Source organism: Carcharhinus amblyrhynchos, chromosome 4 (assembly GCF_965287045.1).
Source record: "Carcharhinus amblyrhynchos chromosome 4, sCarAmb.v2.hapA, whole genome shotgun sequence".
NCBI lineage: Eukaryota > Metazoa > Chordata > Chondrichthyes > Carcharhiniformes > Carcharhinidae > Carcharhinus > Carcharhinus amblyrhynchos.
In genome coordinates, this window is record NC_137327.1 from 100,684,606 (window position 1) to 100,703,837 (window position 19,232).

Consider the following 19,232-nt stretch of genomic DNA (forward strand, 5'->3'; position numbering starts at 1 on the left):
CTCCCATATATACCCTCAAACATACACAACCCCACACACAAACGCACAGCCCCTCCAACACAAGAGAACACATAATTCTGTCAACTATACACAAATACGCATATATCAACACCACTTCTTGAATCTGTTTCAATGCACACACCCATAAAATAGGGACTGGGATACGACTAACCCTCAAAATGTTTCATAATAAGAAGCACAGAGTTTTGGTTAGATTGGCACTGCATGGGACCCAGTTGCAAGGAGTATGTGGAAAAATGTTTTTTACAGCAGTTAAAATATGTCTGTGGTTTACTGCAAACTCATTTCAATTCCCTGGGTTGATGTCACAGAACAAAACCTGTGCAGGACTAAAAATATCTTAATGTAGTCAGCCTGTGGTAATACAAGTGAAACAGTGAGAATTGAAGACTTACACCAGGCATTTTTTCAGAAAATCTTCCAACAAACATGTAACATCATGAACGCGGGGTGAAGGATGTGTGTTCTTTTTAAGTTTTCATTTATTAGTGTCACAAGTATGCTTACACTAACACTGCAATGAAGTTACTGTGAAAATCCTCTAATCACCATACTCCGGCGCCTGTTCAGGTTCACTGAGGAAGAATTTAGCATGGCCAATGTATGTAAGCAGTACATCTTTCAGACAGTGAGAATAAACCAAAGGAAACCCACACAGACATGGGGAGAACGTGAAGATTCCATACAGACAGCAACCCAAGCCGGGAATGGAATCCAGGTCTCTGGCGCTCTGAGGCAGCAATGCTAACCACTGTGCTATCGTGCTGCCCCTAACATGGCACAATGGTTCGCACTGCTGACTCACAATGCTTCTCTCTTGTTCTGCAGCACACAGAACAAGACAGAAGCATACCTGAAACAAATGTAAATAAGAACAAAACAATTCATATCACAGAACAGTCATCAGGTTCTTCGCACATACATAGCCACCCAGTGTTGTTGCAGACAGTGATGACTCATCATTGTACAAGCACAGATCAGTTGCACTGTGTGACTAAACAATGCTGGGAACACTGCAAATCTCTCCCACACATCAATGAAATACCAAATACTGTTTGAGGAAATAAAGTACAATTCACAGTACAATAAATTCATAGCATAATCATAGATTTTACCTTGACCATTAGAACTGGCCACAGAATACTGATGTACTTGCACAATAACATGCTTTCTGCCTATAAGACTGATGATTAGGATTTCTCAATATTCTTTAGGAGTCTTTCAATTCCATCTGTTGCGTAAAAACATCTATGTCAATTCTCTTCCAATCTAGACTTCTTAAAGTTTCAAACGTACTTATTAGTGTCCACAAGTAGGCTCACATTAACATTGCAATAAAGTTACTGTGAAAATCTCCTAGTCGCCACATTCCGAGGATTGTTCGGGTACACTAAAGGAGAATTTAGCATGGCCAACGCATCTAACTAGCATGTCTTTCAGATTGTGGGAGGTAACTGGAGCATTCAGAGGAAACCCATGCAGGTACAGGGAGAATACGCAGACTCCGCACAGACAGCGATCCAAGCAAGGAATCAAACCCTGGTCCCTGGTGTTTTGAGGCAGCAGTGCTAACCACTGTTGCCACCTTGCTGCCCTGATCCTTGTTGAAAATTTTCTGACACCCTACATTACAATTTACATTCAGAAGGTGAAAAAATAACAAGAAAATAATAACATGCACCATTTATGTATCTAATACTGCTATCATATTGAAATGTGACAGGGTGCAAAATGGTGGCACAGTGGTTAGCACTGCTGCCTCAGAGCGCCAAGAACCCGAGTTCAATTTCAGCCTTGGGTCACTGTCTGTGTAGAGTTTGTACATTCTCCCCGGTCCGTGTGGGTTTCTCGCGGATGCTCCGGTTTCCTCTCACACTCCAAAGATGTGTGGGTTAGGTTGATTGACCATGCTAAGTTGACCCTAGTGTCAGGGGGATTAGCAGAGTAAATACGTGGGGTTACGGGAAGAGGGCCTGGGTGGGATTGTGGTCAGTATTGATTCGAAAAGCCTTCTGCACCATTCTATAGGATTCAATGGGATTCTATGAAATGGCCTAAACTGCAGAATCAAATACTGTAATATAAATGAAGTACCACGACCTCCTGTGAACAACTCGAAGGGCTATCTCAGAAGGTAACTTTCTCTACAGCAAAGTGCTAATGGGAGGCATGGGTTGGCATAAGTTGGCACATGGAAGTGTGCATGGGGGTGAAGTGGTGTGAAGGGTGAGGGCTTGAGGGCTGTTCTTTGTTGCACTATCACTATTACAATTGGGAAAAAGCCAGTGTGGCTGCATCCAAAGTCTTTCTCAGGCCCGACTCCTGTTATCACCCTCCCTCTCACCCCAGCATGAAAACCTCACAGTTGCTCGAAATAGCTCCTGAGGCAGGCAGATCGAGCCAGGGAATTACTCAACTCCTGATACCCACCTCCAGGATGCAAATACTGCTCTAGGACTCCCTTCAATAGACGCATACAGTCATACAGCATAGAAAAGGCACTTCGACATGTCCGGCAGAATTTTCCAGCCACATTCACCCGGAAACCAGAAAATCCCACCTAGGTCAACGGACCTTTCCATGGTCCGCCCCTTTCCCACTCCAATTCCCATGGTGTGTGGGATAGGAAAATCTGCCGTTTAGTGATTACTACCACTAATCTCATTTTCCTCCACTTGTCCCAGATCCTTGAATGTTATGATATATCATCCAAATATTTTTTATCAGTTATAAAGTTTTGGCTCCCACTACCTTCCCTGCATTCCAGATTCTCATCACCGCCTGAGTGAAAAGGTATTTCCTCAAATCCTCAATGAATCTCCTGTTCCATACCTTAAAGCAATGCCCCACCCCCGTGATTGACCCCTCAACCAAGGAAAGTGACTGCTCCTTGCTCACCCTGTCCATGCCCCTAATAATCTTATACACCTCAGTCATGCACCCCCCCCCCTCCCCCACCTTAGCCTGCTCTGCTCTACAAAGGGGAAATCATACTTGGCAAATCTATTTGAGGATGTAACTAGTAGAGTTGACTGAGGAGAACCAGTGGATGTGGTTTATTTCAGAAGGCTTTCGACAAGGTCTCACATAACAGATTACTATGTAAAGTTAAAGCACATGGGATTGCAGGTAATGTCTTGAGATGGATAGAAAGCTGGTTAACAGATAGGAGGCAAAGAGTTGGCATGAATAGGTCTTTTTCTGAATGGCAGTCAGCGACTAGTGGGGTTCTGCAGGGATCTGTGCGAGGACCCCAACTGTTCATATTATATATTAATGATTTGGAAGAGGGAACTGAATGTATTATCTCCAAATTTGCAGTTGATACAAAGTTGGGTGGGAGGGTGAGCTGTGAGGAGGATGCAGAGATGCTTCAGTGTAATTTGGACAGGCTGAGTGTGTGGGCATGTGTATGGCAGATACAGTATAACGTGGATACATCTGAGGTTTGGTGTCCTTATTTGAGGAAGTATATCTTACTATAGCGGAGGACAGCGAAGGTCTATTACACTGATTCCTGGGGTGGCAAGTCTGTCATGTGAGGAGAGACAAATTGATTAGGGTTATATTTACTGGGGTTTAGAAGAGTTAGAGGGGATCTCACAGAAATTTATAAAATTCTAACAGATTTAGACAGAGTGGATTCAGGAAGAATGTTCCCAATGGAATAGGAGTCCAGAATTATGAGTCATAGTTTGAGGGTCAGGGATAAACCTTTTAGAACATAGTTCTTGAGGCTAATGGTATCAAAGGATGTGGGAGGAAATGGAGATCTGATATTGAATTCGATGATCAACCATGATCAACATGAATCGTGGAGCAGTCTTGAAGGGCTGAATGGCCTACTCCTGCTTCTAGTTTCTATATTTCTGAAGAAAACAATCCAAGCCTATCCAGTCTCTCCTTAAAGCTCAAATGCTCCATCCCAAACAACATTCTGGTGAATCTCCTCTGTTCTCCCTCTAGTGCTAACACATCCTTCCTATAGTGAGGTGAACAGAACACACAGAGCACACTATGCTCCAGCTGTTGGCTAACCAATGCTCTGTATATCTCCAACATTACCTCCTTGCTCTTACACTGCAACTGATGAAAGCAAGTGTCCCATATGCCTTCTTAATTATCCTATTCATGTGCTTGCCACCTTCAGGGATCTGTGAACAATTACTCCAAAATTCTTCTGTTCGTCTGAGCTATCCAGTGTCCTGCCATTCATTAAATATTCCCTCATCTTATTTCTTCTTCCGAAGTGCATCACCTCGTACTTATCAGGCTAAATACCATCTGTCACATTTCACGTACATCAATCACGAGGAAAATTAGTGGCAATTAATCTAAGCTGCATAGCTGTCTAATCCAAAAGCCCCCACGCTGACCACACAGAAGTTGGCCCCTTTAAATTACCATATGCATGGCTACACAAAATATTTAATGGAGCTCTGCACTTGAGTCAACTATGTGTGCAAATTGGAGGTTATATTGGTGGGGAGTTCAAAAGACTAAAGAGAAAAATGTTTTTATTGGATTTCAGCTTGCTGATTACTCAAATTGGAAGAATAGTGAAATGGACCTTCCTTCTACAACTGACAGACAGTAGCAGAAGACTGCACCATCCACAGAATCAAAGCTAACAGTTTATTTTGATTTTGCAAGCGTGGGCTGGTTGAGGACGATCTGGACTCTATGTATTGTGAAAATATGAACAAACAAATTAGGAGCATAAGTGGGCCACTCGGCCCCTCAAACCTTCTTCACCATCCAATAAGATCGTGGCTGATCTGTTTGATCTGATCAGTCAGTCATAGGGGCTTAAGGCTAGAGTCTGGCATTCAAATATATAAAACTTTTTCTCAGGCACTTTTTACCTTGGCTTTTAAATACTGATGATAATCAGGTGTCACATAGAAAGGCTTGTGGGTACATAATGCCTATAGGAACATTTTTAATAGCGATGACGTAGCATCACGCACAACGTCACAGATGTGGTTGCTAAACTCCCCATCATGAGACAACCCATGTGTTACTGAGTAGAAGTGTTCTTTTGAAGGGAAAGAAGAAGTTACACGATGATGGACAGTGTTAACTGCCAACAATTTTCCAGACTTAAAACAGAGCAAAGTACTGTTTTGTCAAAGATTTTTGTGGCTATTAAAAATTTCAAAGTGTCCATTTATCAAAAGCACAGACCTTGTCTGGCAACCAAGTGACTGCTCGTGTTTAGTCTGATTCTGATAAGTTTTGCTTCTAGTTTTCTTTTTGAAGTAATGAGTCACGGAAGTAGGCGTATGTTTAAAATCACTGAGGCAGACAGAAAGAAAGACATGCCGCACAGATTACGTCAGGAAGCAGAAACCCATGCATTGATATGGGGAGCAAAGCCTACGTACTCCTGTCAATGGAATTTCCATCGACTGAGGAATAAAAGCAAGCTGCAGTGAACCAGCCACACTTTCACTGAAACAGAAGCAAGAAACAGCACAGAGCAGGTAAGAGGCTACAAAGCAATATAACTCATGGCTTCAGTTACAGTTCAGAACACAGAACATTTACTTCACAGCATTATTATTGGGTCACTGCAGTAAATGAAGTACATACCCCTACATTAGCATTCCTGATGTTTACTTTTCATAGTTCAACCCCTGTGAATTTTGTTGAATATGGTGAATTTGGTAATATGATATTTGGGTGTGCGTGTGATGAGTTATTTGTTGCATTTTGAAAGTTGACTTTAGTGGAAACTTATAAATGAAGCGAGGGTGATGGTTCAGGAACTGAGAGAACACAGTTGATGTGGAGGTATAGGTAGTTGGTGTGGCAGGTGGAAGCAGCAACTATGTAATCTGTATAGTGCGTACAGAAAGTGCAAATAACATGTGTATGATCAGTAAGAGAGCATTGTCACTGTGTTTGGTGCAGACTACAATATTGTGTAATACGTGATGGACACAGCAGAACTATAATCAATATAGTTGGGTACAAGCAGTGTGGGTTTACATGCTATGGGAAGTAAGACTTCTGACTTATCTTACTTCCTCCTGCTATATCAATGTTTAAAGGTTAATTTATTAAATCTGAGTAATTTGTTGTCTGTGTTAATGAAATGCATTATGCTTAATGCTTAATTGTTCCATCTGACACAATGATCGGAATTCTCCAGTCCTGCATTCCCCCCACTCCCGCACCCCTGCCCTCCTCCCCTCCACAAACCGCGCCCCCCCCACCCCCCCCGCCCCCACCCAACCCCCTGCACCCCTACCAATGGGAACAGAGAATTTGGCGCTCAGCCAAATCTCCATTCACTGCAGTGGGACCACAAAATATCAGCTACAGGCAAAGTCGGAAAATGAGAGCAAATATTTCATAGTCAGCGAAGACTTGACTAAATGATTTTTGCAGTCAGTTGGTGTGCAATGTGGAGTCTTCTATAATGTGAAGGTAAAATTTAATGAAAATCATACTGTAGTGCTTATCATAGCTCTCATTTGAGATGATTCTGTAGACGTGCTTAAAAGTATGTTTAAATCTCACTGTCATTACCATTGAGCAGTAAATAGAAGCAAGCGGTAAGGTTTACAATCGGTTAACGAGGAAAGATTTGTGACTCTCTGCAGGTTTCATACAGTACGTGGCAATTTATTTATGGAGTAATTGTACATTTGTATTCATTTGTGAAAGTAGAGATGTTGTTGAATAATGTACCACAATGTAGAGACAAAGTGCCAGTGAATGTCCATCAAGTGTTTGACTACACAGGCTGAAAGTTCAATGTAACATGTGAGTCTGACATATCCATACTGTAGGGAATCAATCCCTTTAGTCATTGCACAGCCATGCCTGTGCCTGCTTTAAGTTCAAAATCTTTGGCCAGACTTTTATATTGCTTGGGCAGGGAAAAGCCTGACATGGAAACACTTGAAATTGTGCGGAAAGGCATTGGGTGTGTGTCCCTAATGTAATTGTGCACTTGGACAATATTTCGGCTGAGAGTTCATGCAAGACTAGGAAGTGCACCCACCAACAAACAAGCAAGCAACTTAGTAGGACCAATTGAACGCAGCTTTACACGGCCCATCTACTTTTATAGTTGGCGGATGGGATCAATGGCCTTTACATTATCATTTCAACCTCGATCCAGGGTGGGATGAGCTGTCCAGGCAGAAATAAGATTTTAAAAATACCTGTTGACTGAGGATTTTTTTGAATGTGCTGCCTGGGCACCCTTTGCATAGTTTTTACATATCTGCAGCTCCCTCAGACAGCTCCGCAGTGGCTGTCCCCTTGTAGGAGTCCATTAGAAACATCAGCCTACACCCTCCTTTTTCTCAGCCCCCACTCCCCCTGGCAACACAGATCCTTTCCCAGCATGCTGGCTGCGCATTCATTGGCTAGCCAGAGGGAAATGGCATTCTGGTGCTGCCCCTGGCCCATTTCCAGGCCTGCTGAGTGCCCACCAATGAAGGAAAAATTCAGGCCTTTGTCTTTTCAGTAATATCACTCAGACCCCTGACTTTAGTAATAGGTCTTCTGTGCATTGCCTTCAGCTCTTCAGGCTTCATCTTATTTCTCACTGGCCAGAATCAGACACAATTGTCAAGACCCAAACTAACCAGAAGATTGTACAATCAAACAGCCTTGTGTGATTTACATTGAAATATATATATCCTATATATATATGATATAGTTCATATAACATATGTTATATATTGTTGTTTGCTGTATGGGCATGATAGTGTCAAATTTAGTAAGATGCCTAGATCTGTTTCAACCTTGGCTTTCTCAACACCATTCGAATTATTCAAACGTTAACATTTTTTTCTCCTACAAACAGTTTTATCTGCACCAAGCTGTGTTACTAAACTCATTCTGTAACTTCAGAGCTGCATTTTTCAATTCTATCTCTCCCCAGTTTCATACCATCCGCAAGTTTTCATTGATTTTCTGAATCAAAGTCATTAATATGGATGGCAGATCTTCCAGTGCTGAGTCCTGAGACACTCCACCTGAGTTTCTTAATTGCCTAATTCAGTGGTGACTGAAATTTAGGTTCACTTTAATCTGAAAACAAAAGCCTTGACAGTGAGGCCAGATAATGTTAGGGTCCATTTAAAAGAGAGTTTAATATCTAGAAAGCAGAGATCTGTCATTGCTGCAAAAGTTAGACCGCTGAACCTGTCTTCATAATGTTAGAGATTATTATCTGGATTGGCACAATTGCCCCAACCTACCTGCCAATAACAAAAAAATTGTTATTGTAATAGGGTGATTTAATTTTCAAATCAGAACTCACGTTTTTCCTTTCTCTCCATGATTTAGATTGTAACTATGGCTGATTTGTCATCTTCGCCATCTCCCGATGTCAATGTTTCCCAGCCAGTCACAGCCTCGATTACAATGCCCAGCACCATGAATTGCACCATTGTAGATGGTTTCCTCACAGTGGGTCTGCCTATATTCTACATCATTATTTGTGTGATTGGGCTCCTGGGTAACATCTTGGCCTTGTGGGTGTTCTTCTTCAATCAGCGGAAGCCAACATCTATTTCGATTTACATGAAGCACCTAGCCATGGCTGACCTCCTGTTGTTACTCTGCCTTCCGTTCAGGATTGCCTACCATATTGGACAGTACAAGTGGATGGTTAACTACTACTTCTGTAAGATCATTGGGACATTTTTCTACATCAACATGTATGCCAGCATTGTATTCCTAGGGTTGATCAGCCTGGACCGCTATCTAAAGATTACAAGGCCACTCCGCACGTTCAGGATCCACAGTGTGAAATGGAGTTCGGGCCTATCCAAGGTTGTGTGGCTGACTACTGTACTATTTATGTTACCCTTTGTTGTCGCAAGCAGCTTAAAGTCAAATGAGACAAAATGCTTCCACTACAAGAATCAGAGTGTGCTGGCAGGTGTAATGAACCTAGCAGCTGTCATGTTTATTTTTATCCTCTCCTTGCTCTTCTTGGTGTCCTATGCCAAGATTGCAGTTAAACTCTACAAGATGTCTAAAGGAAAGAAAAAGCAACAGATCAAGAGAGTGAGCACCAGAGCCATCCTAAAGACTTTCATTGTCCTCGCCATCTACCTTGTGTGCTTCATGCCTTATCACATTGTTCGTGTCCCATATGTCCTTTCTCAGATGGAGGTAATCTCCAGCTGCCAGTCGAAGCAGTTTCTGCACGTAGCCAATGAACTGGTTCTGTGTCTCTCTGCCCTAAACAGCTGTTTGGATCCAGTCATCTATTTCTTTCTATCCAATTCTTTTCGCCGGACTGTCATTTACACCATTAAAGGCAAGTTCAGCAAAACGTTCCCAAGAACGAATGGGGCCATGAACAGTTTCAAATCCATCACCGATATCTGAAGTTCCAAGCTGCTAACGTTGAGGTCTTGGAATAGAAGCAGAATACATGGTCACCAGAGGAGTAGTGACCACCTTGGCCTAAGGTAATGCATGGAATTGTGGCATTTTAGGTAAGGTTTTGCACCATTATGTTCCCGTGAATGGGAGCAGCCTTCCTTGAGAAGGCAGCAATAGCTACTCATAGGTACAAGGGGGCAAGTCAAGTACTCAAGATAAATGCCCATGATATCCGGTCGTGACAAGGAAAATTGTCAACAAGAGAATGGAGTTACAGTTTTGTCGAACTTGATGCAATATAGTGCATTGTTGGAACTCATGGAATCTGGGAAAGATAGAATCACAGCAAAAACTCTAATACCATCCCAGAGCTATTACCAACTGGTCCCTGTGTGTACGTTTTCCAACATGGACTTCTTGTAAAGAAAATGCAAAATCTAATTAAACTTAATGAACACTACACAGGGGCATTACAGAAAGAGCATTTTAAAATGCAGCAAGAAATACTTTGTCCCAGCACAAGCTTAAAAGCACAGTAATAGTGCCTGTGTGAGCCTGGTCATTTCTCCTTCATCAGTTTGTGTGGATATCAGGAATTATTGAACCTCTGGAGTAGGCAAGTCCTTTTACCAAAGTTTTCACTCCGGGTGATGCACAAGAGTTTTATAAAAGAGCAAAAAACACTGGAGACACTTCGTGAAGAAACTAATTCACTGTTTTATAAAGAATCAATCCCCTGTACAGGACAATCAAAAATAAAACACCACCTTTGGTCCTGCCTGTCATATCTGATACTGGAGTTGAACTCTGGGGCTCATCTGACTCTTGTACTTCTAGCAAATTCATTTTTCAGTGCATTAAGTTAGCATAATTTGCATCAAGATACAAAATAGTGTGCTGAATAAAGGATGAATTGGGCCCAATACCTTGTTGTGGATTAAAGAATTACTGAATGTTAGAAAATTGTTTTCAATGTTTTATAAATAATTGTCCCTTAAGTGGGTCCAGTTAGCTCTGGGACATTCCTATTATTAGACTGTGATTAAATGTAAGATGTAAATATAAATTTTACATTACAAAGCATAAATTGTGTGAACTGTGTTCTACCAGCACTTTAGTGAGAAAGGTCTTTTTATATAAATTAAATATATTGTTTTCGTTAAACATTCTGGTTTATTCTTTTATACAAAAGTATCTCCACACATTGAGATCGTGCATAATTTAGTAAAACTATTTCACAGCAGACACACTGAATATTTTCCAGAAAGAAGTTTGCCTTTGTAATAAAGTTTCACTAGTTCACTACAATGCAAACAGCACCCAACAACTCTCAACAGACAATTCCCAATGCACTGTTCATTGTGCTGTGGAGATCCCAGTACACAGTTCATTGTGCTGTGGAGATCCCAGTACACTGTTCATTGTGCTGTGGAGATCCCAGTACACAGTTCATTGTGCTGTGGAGATCCCAGTACACTGTTCATTGTGCTGTGGAGATCCCAGTACACTGTTCATTGTGCTGTGGAGATCCCAGTACACTGTTCATTGTGCTGTGGAGATCCCAGTACACTGTTCATTATCCTGTGGAGATCCCAGTACACAGTTCATTGTGCTGTGGAGATCCCAGTACACTGTTCATTATCCTGTGGAGATCCCAGTACACTTCATTGTGCTGTGGAGATCCCAGCACACTGTTCATTATCCTGTGGAGATCCCAGTACACTTCATTGTGCTGTGGAGATCCCAGCACACTGTTCATTGTGCTCTGGGTTCCCAGTACACTGTTCATTGTGCTGTGGAGATCCCAGTACACTGTTCATTATCCTGTGGAGATCCCAGTACACTTCATTGTGCTGTGGAGATCCCAGTACACTGTTCATTGTGCTCTGGGTTCCCAGTGCACTGTTCATTATGCTGTGGAGATCCCAGTACACTGTTTATTGTGCTGTGGAGATCCCAGTACATTTCATTGCTGTGGAGATCCCAGCACACTGTTCATTGTGCTCTGGCTTCCCAGTACACTGTTCATTGTGCTCTGGGTTCCCAGTACGCTGTTCATTGTGCTGTGGAGATCCCAGTACACTGTTCATTATCCTGTGGAGATCCCAGTACACTTCATTGTGCTGTGGAGATCCCAGTACACTGTTCATTGTGCTCTGGCTTCCCAGTACACTGTTCATTGTGCTCTGGGTTCCCAGTACGCTGTTCATTGTGCTGTGAAAATCCCAGTACACTGTTCATTATCCTGTGGAGATCCCAGTACACTGTTCATTATCCTGTGGAGATCCCAGTACACTGTTCATTATCCTGTGGGTTTCCATTACACTGTTCACTGTGCTGTTCATATCTCCATACACTGTTCATTGTGCTCTGGGTTCCCAGTACACTGTTTATTGTGCTGTGGAGATCCCAGTACACTTCATTGTGCCTTTGAGATCCTAGTGCACTGTTTATTGTGCTGTGGAACCCCAGTACACTTCATTGTGCTGTGGAACCCCAGTAGACTTCATTGTGCTGTGGAACCCCAGTACACTTCATTGTGCTGTGGAGATCCCAGTACACTGTTCATTATCCTGTGGGTTCCCAATACACTGTTCACTGTGCTGTTCACATCTCCATACACTGTTCATTGTGCTCTGTGTTCCCAGTACACTGTTCAGTGTGCTGTGGAGATCCCAGTACACTGTTCATTATCTTGTGGAGCTTCAAGTGCACTGTTCATTGTGCTGTGGAGATTCCCCATACACAGCACAAGGAGGAGAGAGAGTTGAGAGGGGGAAGTTTTGAGTGAAAATTCCAGAAGTTAGGGCAACTGGGTTGCCTTATCTCAGATTTCATCGACAAAGCTCAAGGTGAGGATGATTGAAACTCAGTGCAAGAGCTATGGTATGAATAAGTTACAGTTAACATTGTGATAAACCTCAAGCCTCAAAGAATAATCTTCCACCCTCTAGCCATGGCTAAGCATCAAAATTTCATCTCTCTGACACATGGGGGCCATGAAGTGTGCATTCCCGCAAGATCATTGTAATATATTGGAACATCCAGTCTGGTGTAGATGGAGGGTTACAATCTTTATTGAAGGTGATTTCAGCCCTTCCAGCCCAACCTTGTTTCGGAATTTGACCAGATCGCCTGCACCTTCCCAGTTCTGCAGGGACAAAATCTACATCTTTATTATATTTTGCCTTCAGAAATATAGCTATCTCCCTTTTGAACATTTAAGCTAAGTCCATGATCATTTATTGCTCTGGTTGGCAAGTTCTCCAACTGTAAGTAAGTTAGCCACTCCTTATAGCAGCTTTCTCAACCACGATTCATTGAAAGGATGGAACTCATTCTGCAGCTGGGGTTGAACTGCTGGGTCTTTTCTACTTCCTTTTCTTATCTTCCTGTGCCAGTACTGTTTGTGAGACATTGCTGTGCACAAATTGGCTACCACATTTGCCTATGAAACCACATTGAGTATACTTAAAAAGACCGCATTCAGAGCTCAGAATGGAGGCTGGGTCTTTGAATATTTTCCAGGCTAGGTTAGGAAGAATTTTAGTGTCAATGTGTGTGTGTGTGTGTGTGTGTGTGTGTGTTTGGGGGGAATGGATGTGGGTGTCTGGGAGCCAAGGCACAATTGGATCAGCCATGATGTTACTGAGTGGTGAAGCAGACTTGAGGGGCCAAATGGCCTACTCCTACTCCTATTCTTCCCGCTCAAAAAAGACAATAGGACTAGGGGGCACAGCCTCAAGATAAAAGGGGGGCGGTTTAGAACGGAGTTGAGGAGGAACTTCTTCACTCAAAGGGTGGTGAATCTCTGGAATTCTCTGCCCGTTGAAGTGGTGGAGGCTGCCTCGCTAAATATTTTTAAGACGCGGGTTGATGGGTTTTTGATAGGAGAGGGGATTAAGGGTTATGGGGAGAGGGCGGGAAAGTGGAACTGAGCAGCGACAGATCAGCCATGATCTTATTGAATGGCGGGGCAGGCTCGAAGGGCTGGATGGCCTACTCCTGCTCCTATTTCTTATGTTCTTATGTTCTTATTATGTTCTTATTTCTTATCTTCTGTTCTTTTCCTGAATGAATTCAGCACTTGTACTGAGATCACTTCGGTGGGCAAGTCACAGCTCCCTATTTCTTTGAAATGTCTATCTTTAATTTACGATAGCCTTTCCCTAGCCTGACTGTACTATCAAAGTCCAAACATTCACTATTGGTTGTGTTCAGCTATCAGCTCAGTTCTGTGCCTTATTAGTTTGTAGTTCACCTTCAAGAAGCAAGTACAAGATTCTGACTTGTTTTACATTTAAAACTGTAATGCAAAAATATACGTGTACAGGCATAAGTATATTAACACCCTGCTCAACAAAATAATATTAAGATCACAGGTCTAAGAGTGAAACTAATCGTTTACGAATGACCTTCTTACCCACAGAATGAATATTCTTTATGTGGTGGGAGTTTATAATACAAACTGCTGTTTGGAAACTTCAGGCTGATTTTCTTTCAGTCAAGAGTTTCAAATTGACTGGCTCTTTATTTCAGTGAAGCACTGGTTTAATTTTCAATTTAAACACAACATTTCAAGAAAGAGCTATCGGGATTTGTACTGTGGTTGGCATCCTTCCATCTATGGGAAATGATGGGCATGCAGCCTTTGGACATTGGTCTGATCAAACACAATCACCAGCTGCCCATCTGGAACGGTAAAGTCCATCATGGGTGCCAGACATGAAGCTGTCCCTTGCCGGTGGTGAGGGATGATCTCTGTTGATACCATGGGCTGGATTGTCCATAGCTCTCACAAGCATGTTTTGTGATGGCCAGCGGTGAGATCTGCTGGTCCCGCCATTATCAACGGGGTTTCCTGTTCTTTGCCCCCACTGCCTCCGGGAAACGCACGGTGGGTGTTTGCCATCAGCAGGACTGGAAGATCCCGCCGGCGAGAACTGCTGGAAAATTCCAGCCCTTGGCCCGAATTTCACGCCTGACAGGCACACACATTGGTGGGCCCAGAAGCAGGTGTCAAATCCACTCCCAAGCATAATCCCAAACCTGATTTCATCCCAGGTGGACAAACTGCAGTGTTTCACTTCTAATTTATTGCTGAGGTGTGAGATGCAACAGTGTTGGGGGGCTGAGGGCAGGGAGTGGGAGTGGGACAGACAATGAAAATGATATTGGTGGGTGGAAAGCGAGCTCAGACCAGAGGAGCCTGTAGTGGTTCCAGGAGCGACGGGAAGGAGTCAGAGCTAGACATTGGGACTGGTGCGATCAATGGCCTTGTCAATTATGCAGGAAGGGAATTCTCGTCTGGTGAAAAAGGCAAACATTGTGGATGCTGGAAACCTGAAATAAAAACAGAAAATCCTGGGAACACTTAGCCGGTCGGACAGCATCTTTGGAGAAGCAGAGTTAATAAGGTCAGAGTTCTGATCTCGAATCAGAAAGGTGTTGTAATGTCACAGAGTTGACATTTAACTCTGCTTCCCTCTCCAATGATGATTTCTGAGTATTTCCAGGATTTTTAGGTTCTATTTTATGTTCGGTATGTCAGAAGCATGGGTGTACAAAGTGGCATCAAGAAGATGTTGAGCTGCTGGCATTGGACTAGGGTGAGCACAGTTAGAAATCTCACAGCACCAAGTTAGTTGAGTCACCTGATGAAGGAGCAGCACTCCGAAAGCTTGTGATACCAAATAAACCTGTTGGACTGTAACCTGGTGTTGTGAAACTTCTTACTGACATTTGTTTTTTTTGTGTGAGCTGGAAGGGCTTTGACTCAAAGGGCCTAAGCGAAAAGGGTGAGGCAAGGTAAGTTTATAAGATTTTATTACTTTTTTCTCTGTATTTCTAAAAAGGGCAAGTATGAGTGTGAGGCCAGTATGTTGCTGCCAATGCAATATGTAGGAGGTCCTGGAGGCTCCTGGTCTCCCAGACGTCCATATCTGTGCTCGGTGTGTGGAGCTGCAGTCCCTAAGGGACCAGGTTAAGGAACTGGAACTGCAGCTCAAGGACCTTCGTCTCATTAGAGAGAATGAGGAGGTAATTGACAGGAGCTACCGGCAAGTGGTCACACCGGGGCAACGGGAAGAAGGCAAGTGGGTAACGGTTAGGAAGGGGAAAGCTCACGTGATGGAGAGCACGCCGGTGGATGTCCCCCTTCAAAATAGGTACTCCTGTCTGAGTATTGCTGAGGGGGACAGCTCACCTGGGGGAGGAAGCAGTGGCCAAGTCTCTGGAGCTGAGCCTGACCCAGTACCTCAAAAAGGTAAGAAAAAGAGCTGCAAGGCAGTGTTAATAGGGGACTCCATAGTGAGGGGATCAGACAGGCGTTTTTGCAGACGCAGACGGGAGTCACGGATGGTAGTTTGTCTCCCTGGAACTGGGATCCGGGATGTCTCTGGACACGTCCCAGACATCCTGAAAGGGGAGGGTGAGGAGCCGGAGGTTGTGGTTCATATAGGTACTGCTGACATAGGCAGGAAGAGGGAAGGGGTCATGAAAAGGGATTATAGGGAATTAGGTAGACAGCTGAGAAAGAGGAACGCGAAGGTAGTAATCTCAGGATTGCTGCCTGTGCCGCAGAAGAGTGAGAGCAGAAATGGAATGAGGTGGAGGGTGAATGTGTGGCTGAGGGACTGGAGCAGGGGGCAGGGATTCCGGTTCCTGGATCACTGGGACCTCTTTAGGGGCAGGTGTGACCTGTTCAGTAAAGACGGGTGGCACTTGAATCCCAGGGGGACCAATATCTTGGCGGGAAGATTGGCTAGGGCTACTGGGGGGGCTTTTAACTAGAAAGGTTGGGGGGAGGGAATAGAGATGAGGAGACTGAGAGCGAGGCGGTTAACTCCCAGGTAGAGAAGGACTGTAGACAGTATGAGAGGGAGGTTAGGCGGGTAATGGAGAAGGGAAGCGCCCAGACCGAGGGTCTGAGGTGTGTCTATTTTAATGCCAGGAGTGTAGTGAACAAAGTAGATGAGCTAAGGACATGGATTGCTGCTTGGGAATGTGATGTGGTGGCCGTTACAGAGACTTGGATGTCTCAGGGACAGGACTGGGCACCTCAGGTGCCGGGATTCAGATGCTTCAGGAAGGACAGGGAGGGGGGCAAAAGAGATGGTGGTGTGGCACTGTTGATCAGGGACAGTGTCATGGCTGCAGAGAAGGTGGATGCCGTGGAGGGACTGTCCACGGAGTCTCTGTGGGTGGAAGTTAGGAACAGCAAAGGGTCGATAACTTTGCTGGGTGTTTTCTATAGGCCGCCCAATAGCGACAGGGAAGTTGAGGTGCAGATAGGGAAACAGATCCTAGAGAGATGTAGTAATAGCAGAGTTGTCGTGATGGGAGACTTTAATTTCCCAAACATCGACTGGAATATCCCTAGGGTAAGGGGTTTGGATGGGGAGGAGTTTGTTAGGTGTGTTCAGGAGGGTTTCCTGACACAGCATGTGGATAAGCCTATGAGAGGAGAGGCTGTACTTGACCTGGTGCTGGCTAATGAACCAGGACAGGTGTCGCATCTCTCAGTGGGAGAGCATCTCGGGGATGGAGGTCATAATTCTATCTCCTTCAAGATAACATTAGAAAGAGCTAGGATCAGACAGGCTAGGAAGGTGTTTGTCTGGAATAAGGGGAAATATGATGACATCAGGCAGACAATTGGACGAGTAAACTGGAAGGAGGTGTTCTTGGGGAAAAGTACTGAAGGAACGTGGCGGATTTTCAAGGAATGTTTGACTGGAGCTCTGCACAACAATGTTCCGATGAGACAAGGAGGTTTTGGTAGGTCACGGGAGCTGTGGTGCACGAAGGTTGTGGTGAACCTGGTCAGGAAGAAAAGAAAGGCGTATAAAAGGTTCAGAGAGCTAAAAGATGTTAAGGATCTAGAGGAGTATAAGGCTTGTAGAAGGGAGCTTAAAAAGGAAATTAGGAGAGCCAGAAGGGGACATGAGAAGGCCTTGGCAGGTAAAATTAAGGAGAATCCCAAGGCTTTCTACAAATATGTGAAGAGTAAAAGGATGAGAAAAGAAGGGATAGGACTTACAAAAGGTAAAGGGGGGAAAGTCTGTGTGGAACCAGAAATGGTAATTGTCATTCTCAAAATCGTTTTGTATCTGCATGCAATTTTGTAAGTATAGTGTTCCCAAGTGGACAGAATATTCTAATTATTCAATTATCCCTACAAAATAAGTAGCACCTCCTCATCATGTAGGTGTTTTAACTGGTGCCCATTGACCCCAAGGAATTCAACGTTTGCATTTCCTGCATTTACTGAGTTACAATCATTATTTTTATTGTTCTAATGTTTTCTGCAATGATAACACCTTCATAAGGGCATAAGAAGAGCAAGAGAAGACCACACGGACAATCAAGTCTGCTCTGCCATCCTATACGATCAAGGCTGATCCTTGGCATCAACTCCACCTGTTTCCCCATGTCCCTTTCAGTAACAGAAGTTAGGACAAGAGTTATTGGGAGTGTGTTATAAATACAAGAAGACCCCTCAGTAGAAAGTTTGAAAACCACTTGCAAACAGCTATTCCACCCAACTACTTACCATCTATTATCTCAGGATAAAGCGTTGGCCATTTCACGCTGAGATGGGGTAAAATTTCTTCACTCAGTTGGTTCTCTAACCGAGAGGACTGTGGATGCTCAGCCAGTGAAAATAAAGTTTCAGACCAATAGGTTTTGGATACAGGGGATCAAGGGGATAGGGCAGCAAAATGGAATTGAGATGGAAGATCTGCCATACTGAATGTGGAGCAGGCTCGAAGGGCAATGTGGCCCATCCCAGCCTCTATTTCCTATGTTTATATTGCGAGCAGCAAGGATAGATGCAACATTGCAGAAACGGCGCAAATTTGAGATAATATGGTCCTTAGGATTGATTCTGTGTTGCTTCAAGACCAGGCTAATCACCATTTCACCATGACTTCAAGAAGCACAGTAGCACAGTGGTTAGCACTGCTGCCTCACAGCACCAGGAACCTAGGTTCGATTCCTGGTTTGGGTCACTGTGTGTGCAGAGTCTGCACGTTCTCCCCGTGTCTGTGTGGGTTTCCTTTGGGTGCTCTGGTTTCCTCCCACAGTCTGAAAGACTTGCTGATTAGGTGCACTGGCCATGCTAAATTCCCCCTCAGTGTACCCAACAGGCACCAGAGTGTGGTGACTAGGGGATTTTCACAGAAACTTCATTGCAGTGTTAATGTAAGCCTAGTAGTAATAAATAAACTTTTGTATTTTCAGACCAGATTCTCCTGTTGGTGTTGAATTGAACTCTCATTCAGCTCCCTCCACTGGCTGTAACTGTTATTGCAGCTGCAGGTTTTCATTCTGTCCAGAAGAATGGAGAATACCATCAGCCGTACTTTCCACCTAGCATGGAAATTGCTGGCTCAAATTCAGCACAAATTTCAATCATCAATGCCTAGTGTGAAAATTGATTTGTTCACTAAACCAATTCCCCCACTTGTGTTTTGCTGCATCCAATGTTAAAGCTTGTCCAACGACACGTAAATGTGAAAAGAAATCTAGGACCTGAAAAGACAATTCAGCTGTCTGAAGTTTATCCCTCTTGAGCCCTAGCTCTCCTGTACAGCAAACAAGTGCAATTCGGCCTTTTGGCTAAGATCAAGTGTAGTATCGACGTGCTGCACTTGGTTGAAGTCATTAGGTTACATTTCAGCTTCATTTGAAGCAATTTTTTAAAGCGGCATCTCGGCCATTTGGCTAAGATGCAAATAAGATCAAGCCCTGGAGGAGGAGCTACACCTACTCCAGTCAGCTTGGATCATGTAGATCAAGCCCAAGACAGGAGGTGAGAGCCCTGTCTTGTCAGCTTGGATCGG

The 19,232-nt window shown here is 43.8% G+C and overlaps 1 protein-coding gene across 1 annotated transcript; it reads left to right on the forward strand.

The window, feature by feature from the left end:
* The first annotated feature begins 5,375 nt into the window (after window positions 1–5,375).
* On the forward strand, window positions 5,376–10,481 carry gpr34l (G protein-coupled receptor 34 like). The gene is made up of 2 exons (XM_080187672.1): window positions 5,376–5,507; window positions 8,335–10,481. The coding sequence occupies exon 2, from the start codon at window positions 8,344–8,346 to the stop codon at window positions 9,385–9,387; it is 1,044 nt and encodes a 347-aa protein (XP_080043798.1). The 5' UTR covers window positions 5,376–5,507; window positions 8,335–8,343; the 3' UTR covers window positions 9,388–10,481.
* Window positions 10,482–19,232: the final 8,751 nt, after the last annotated feature.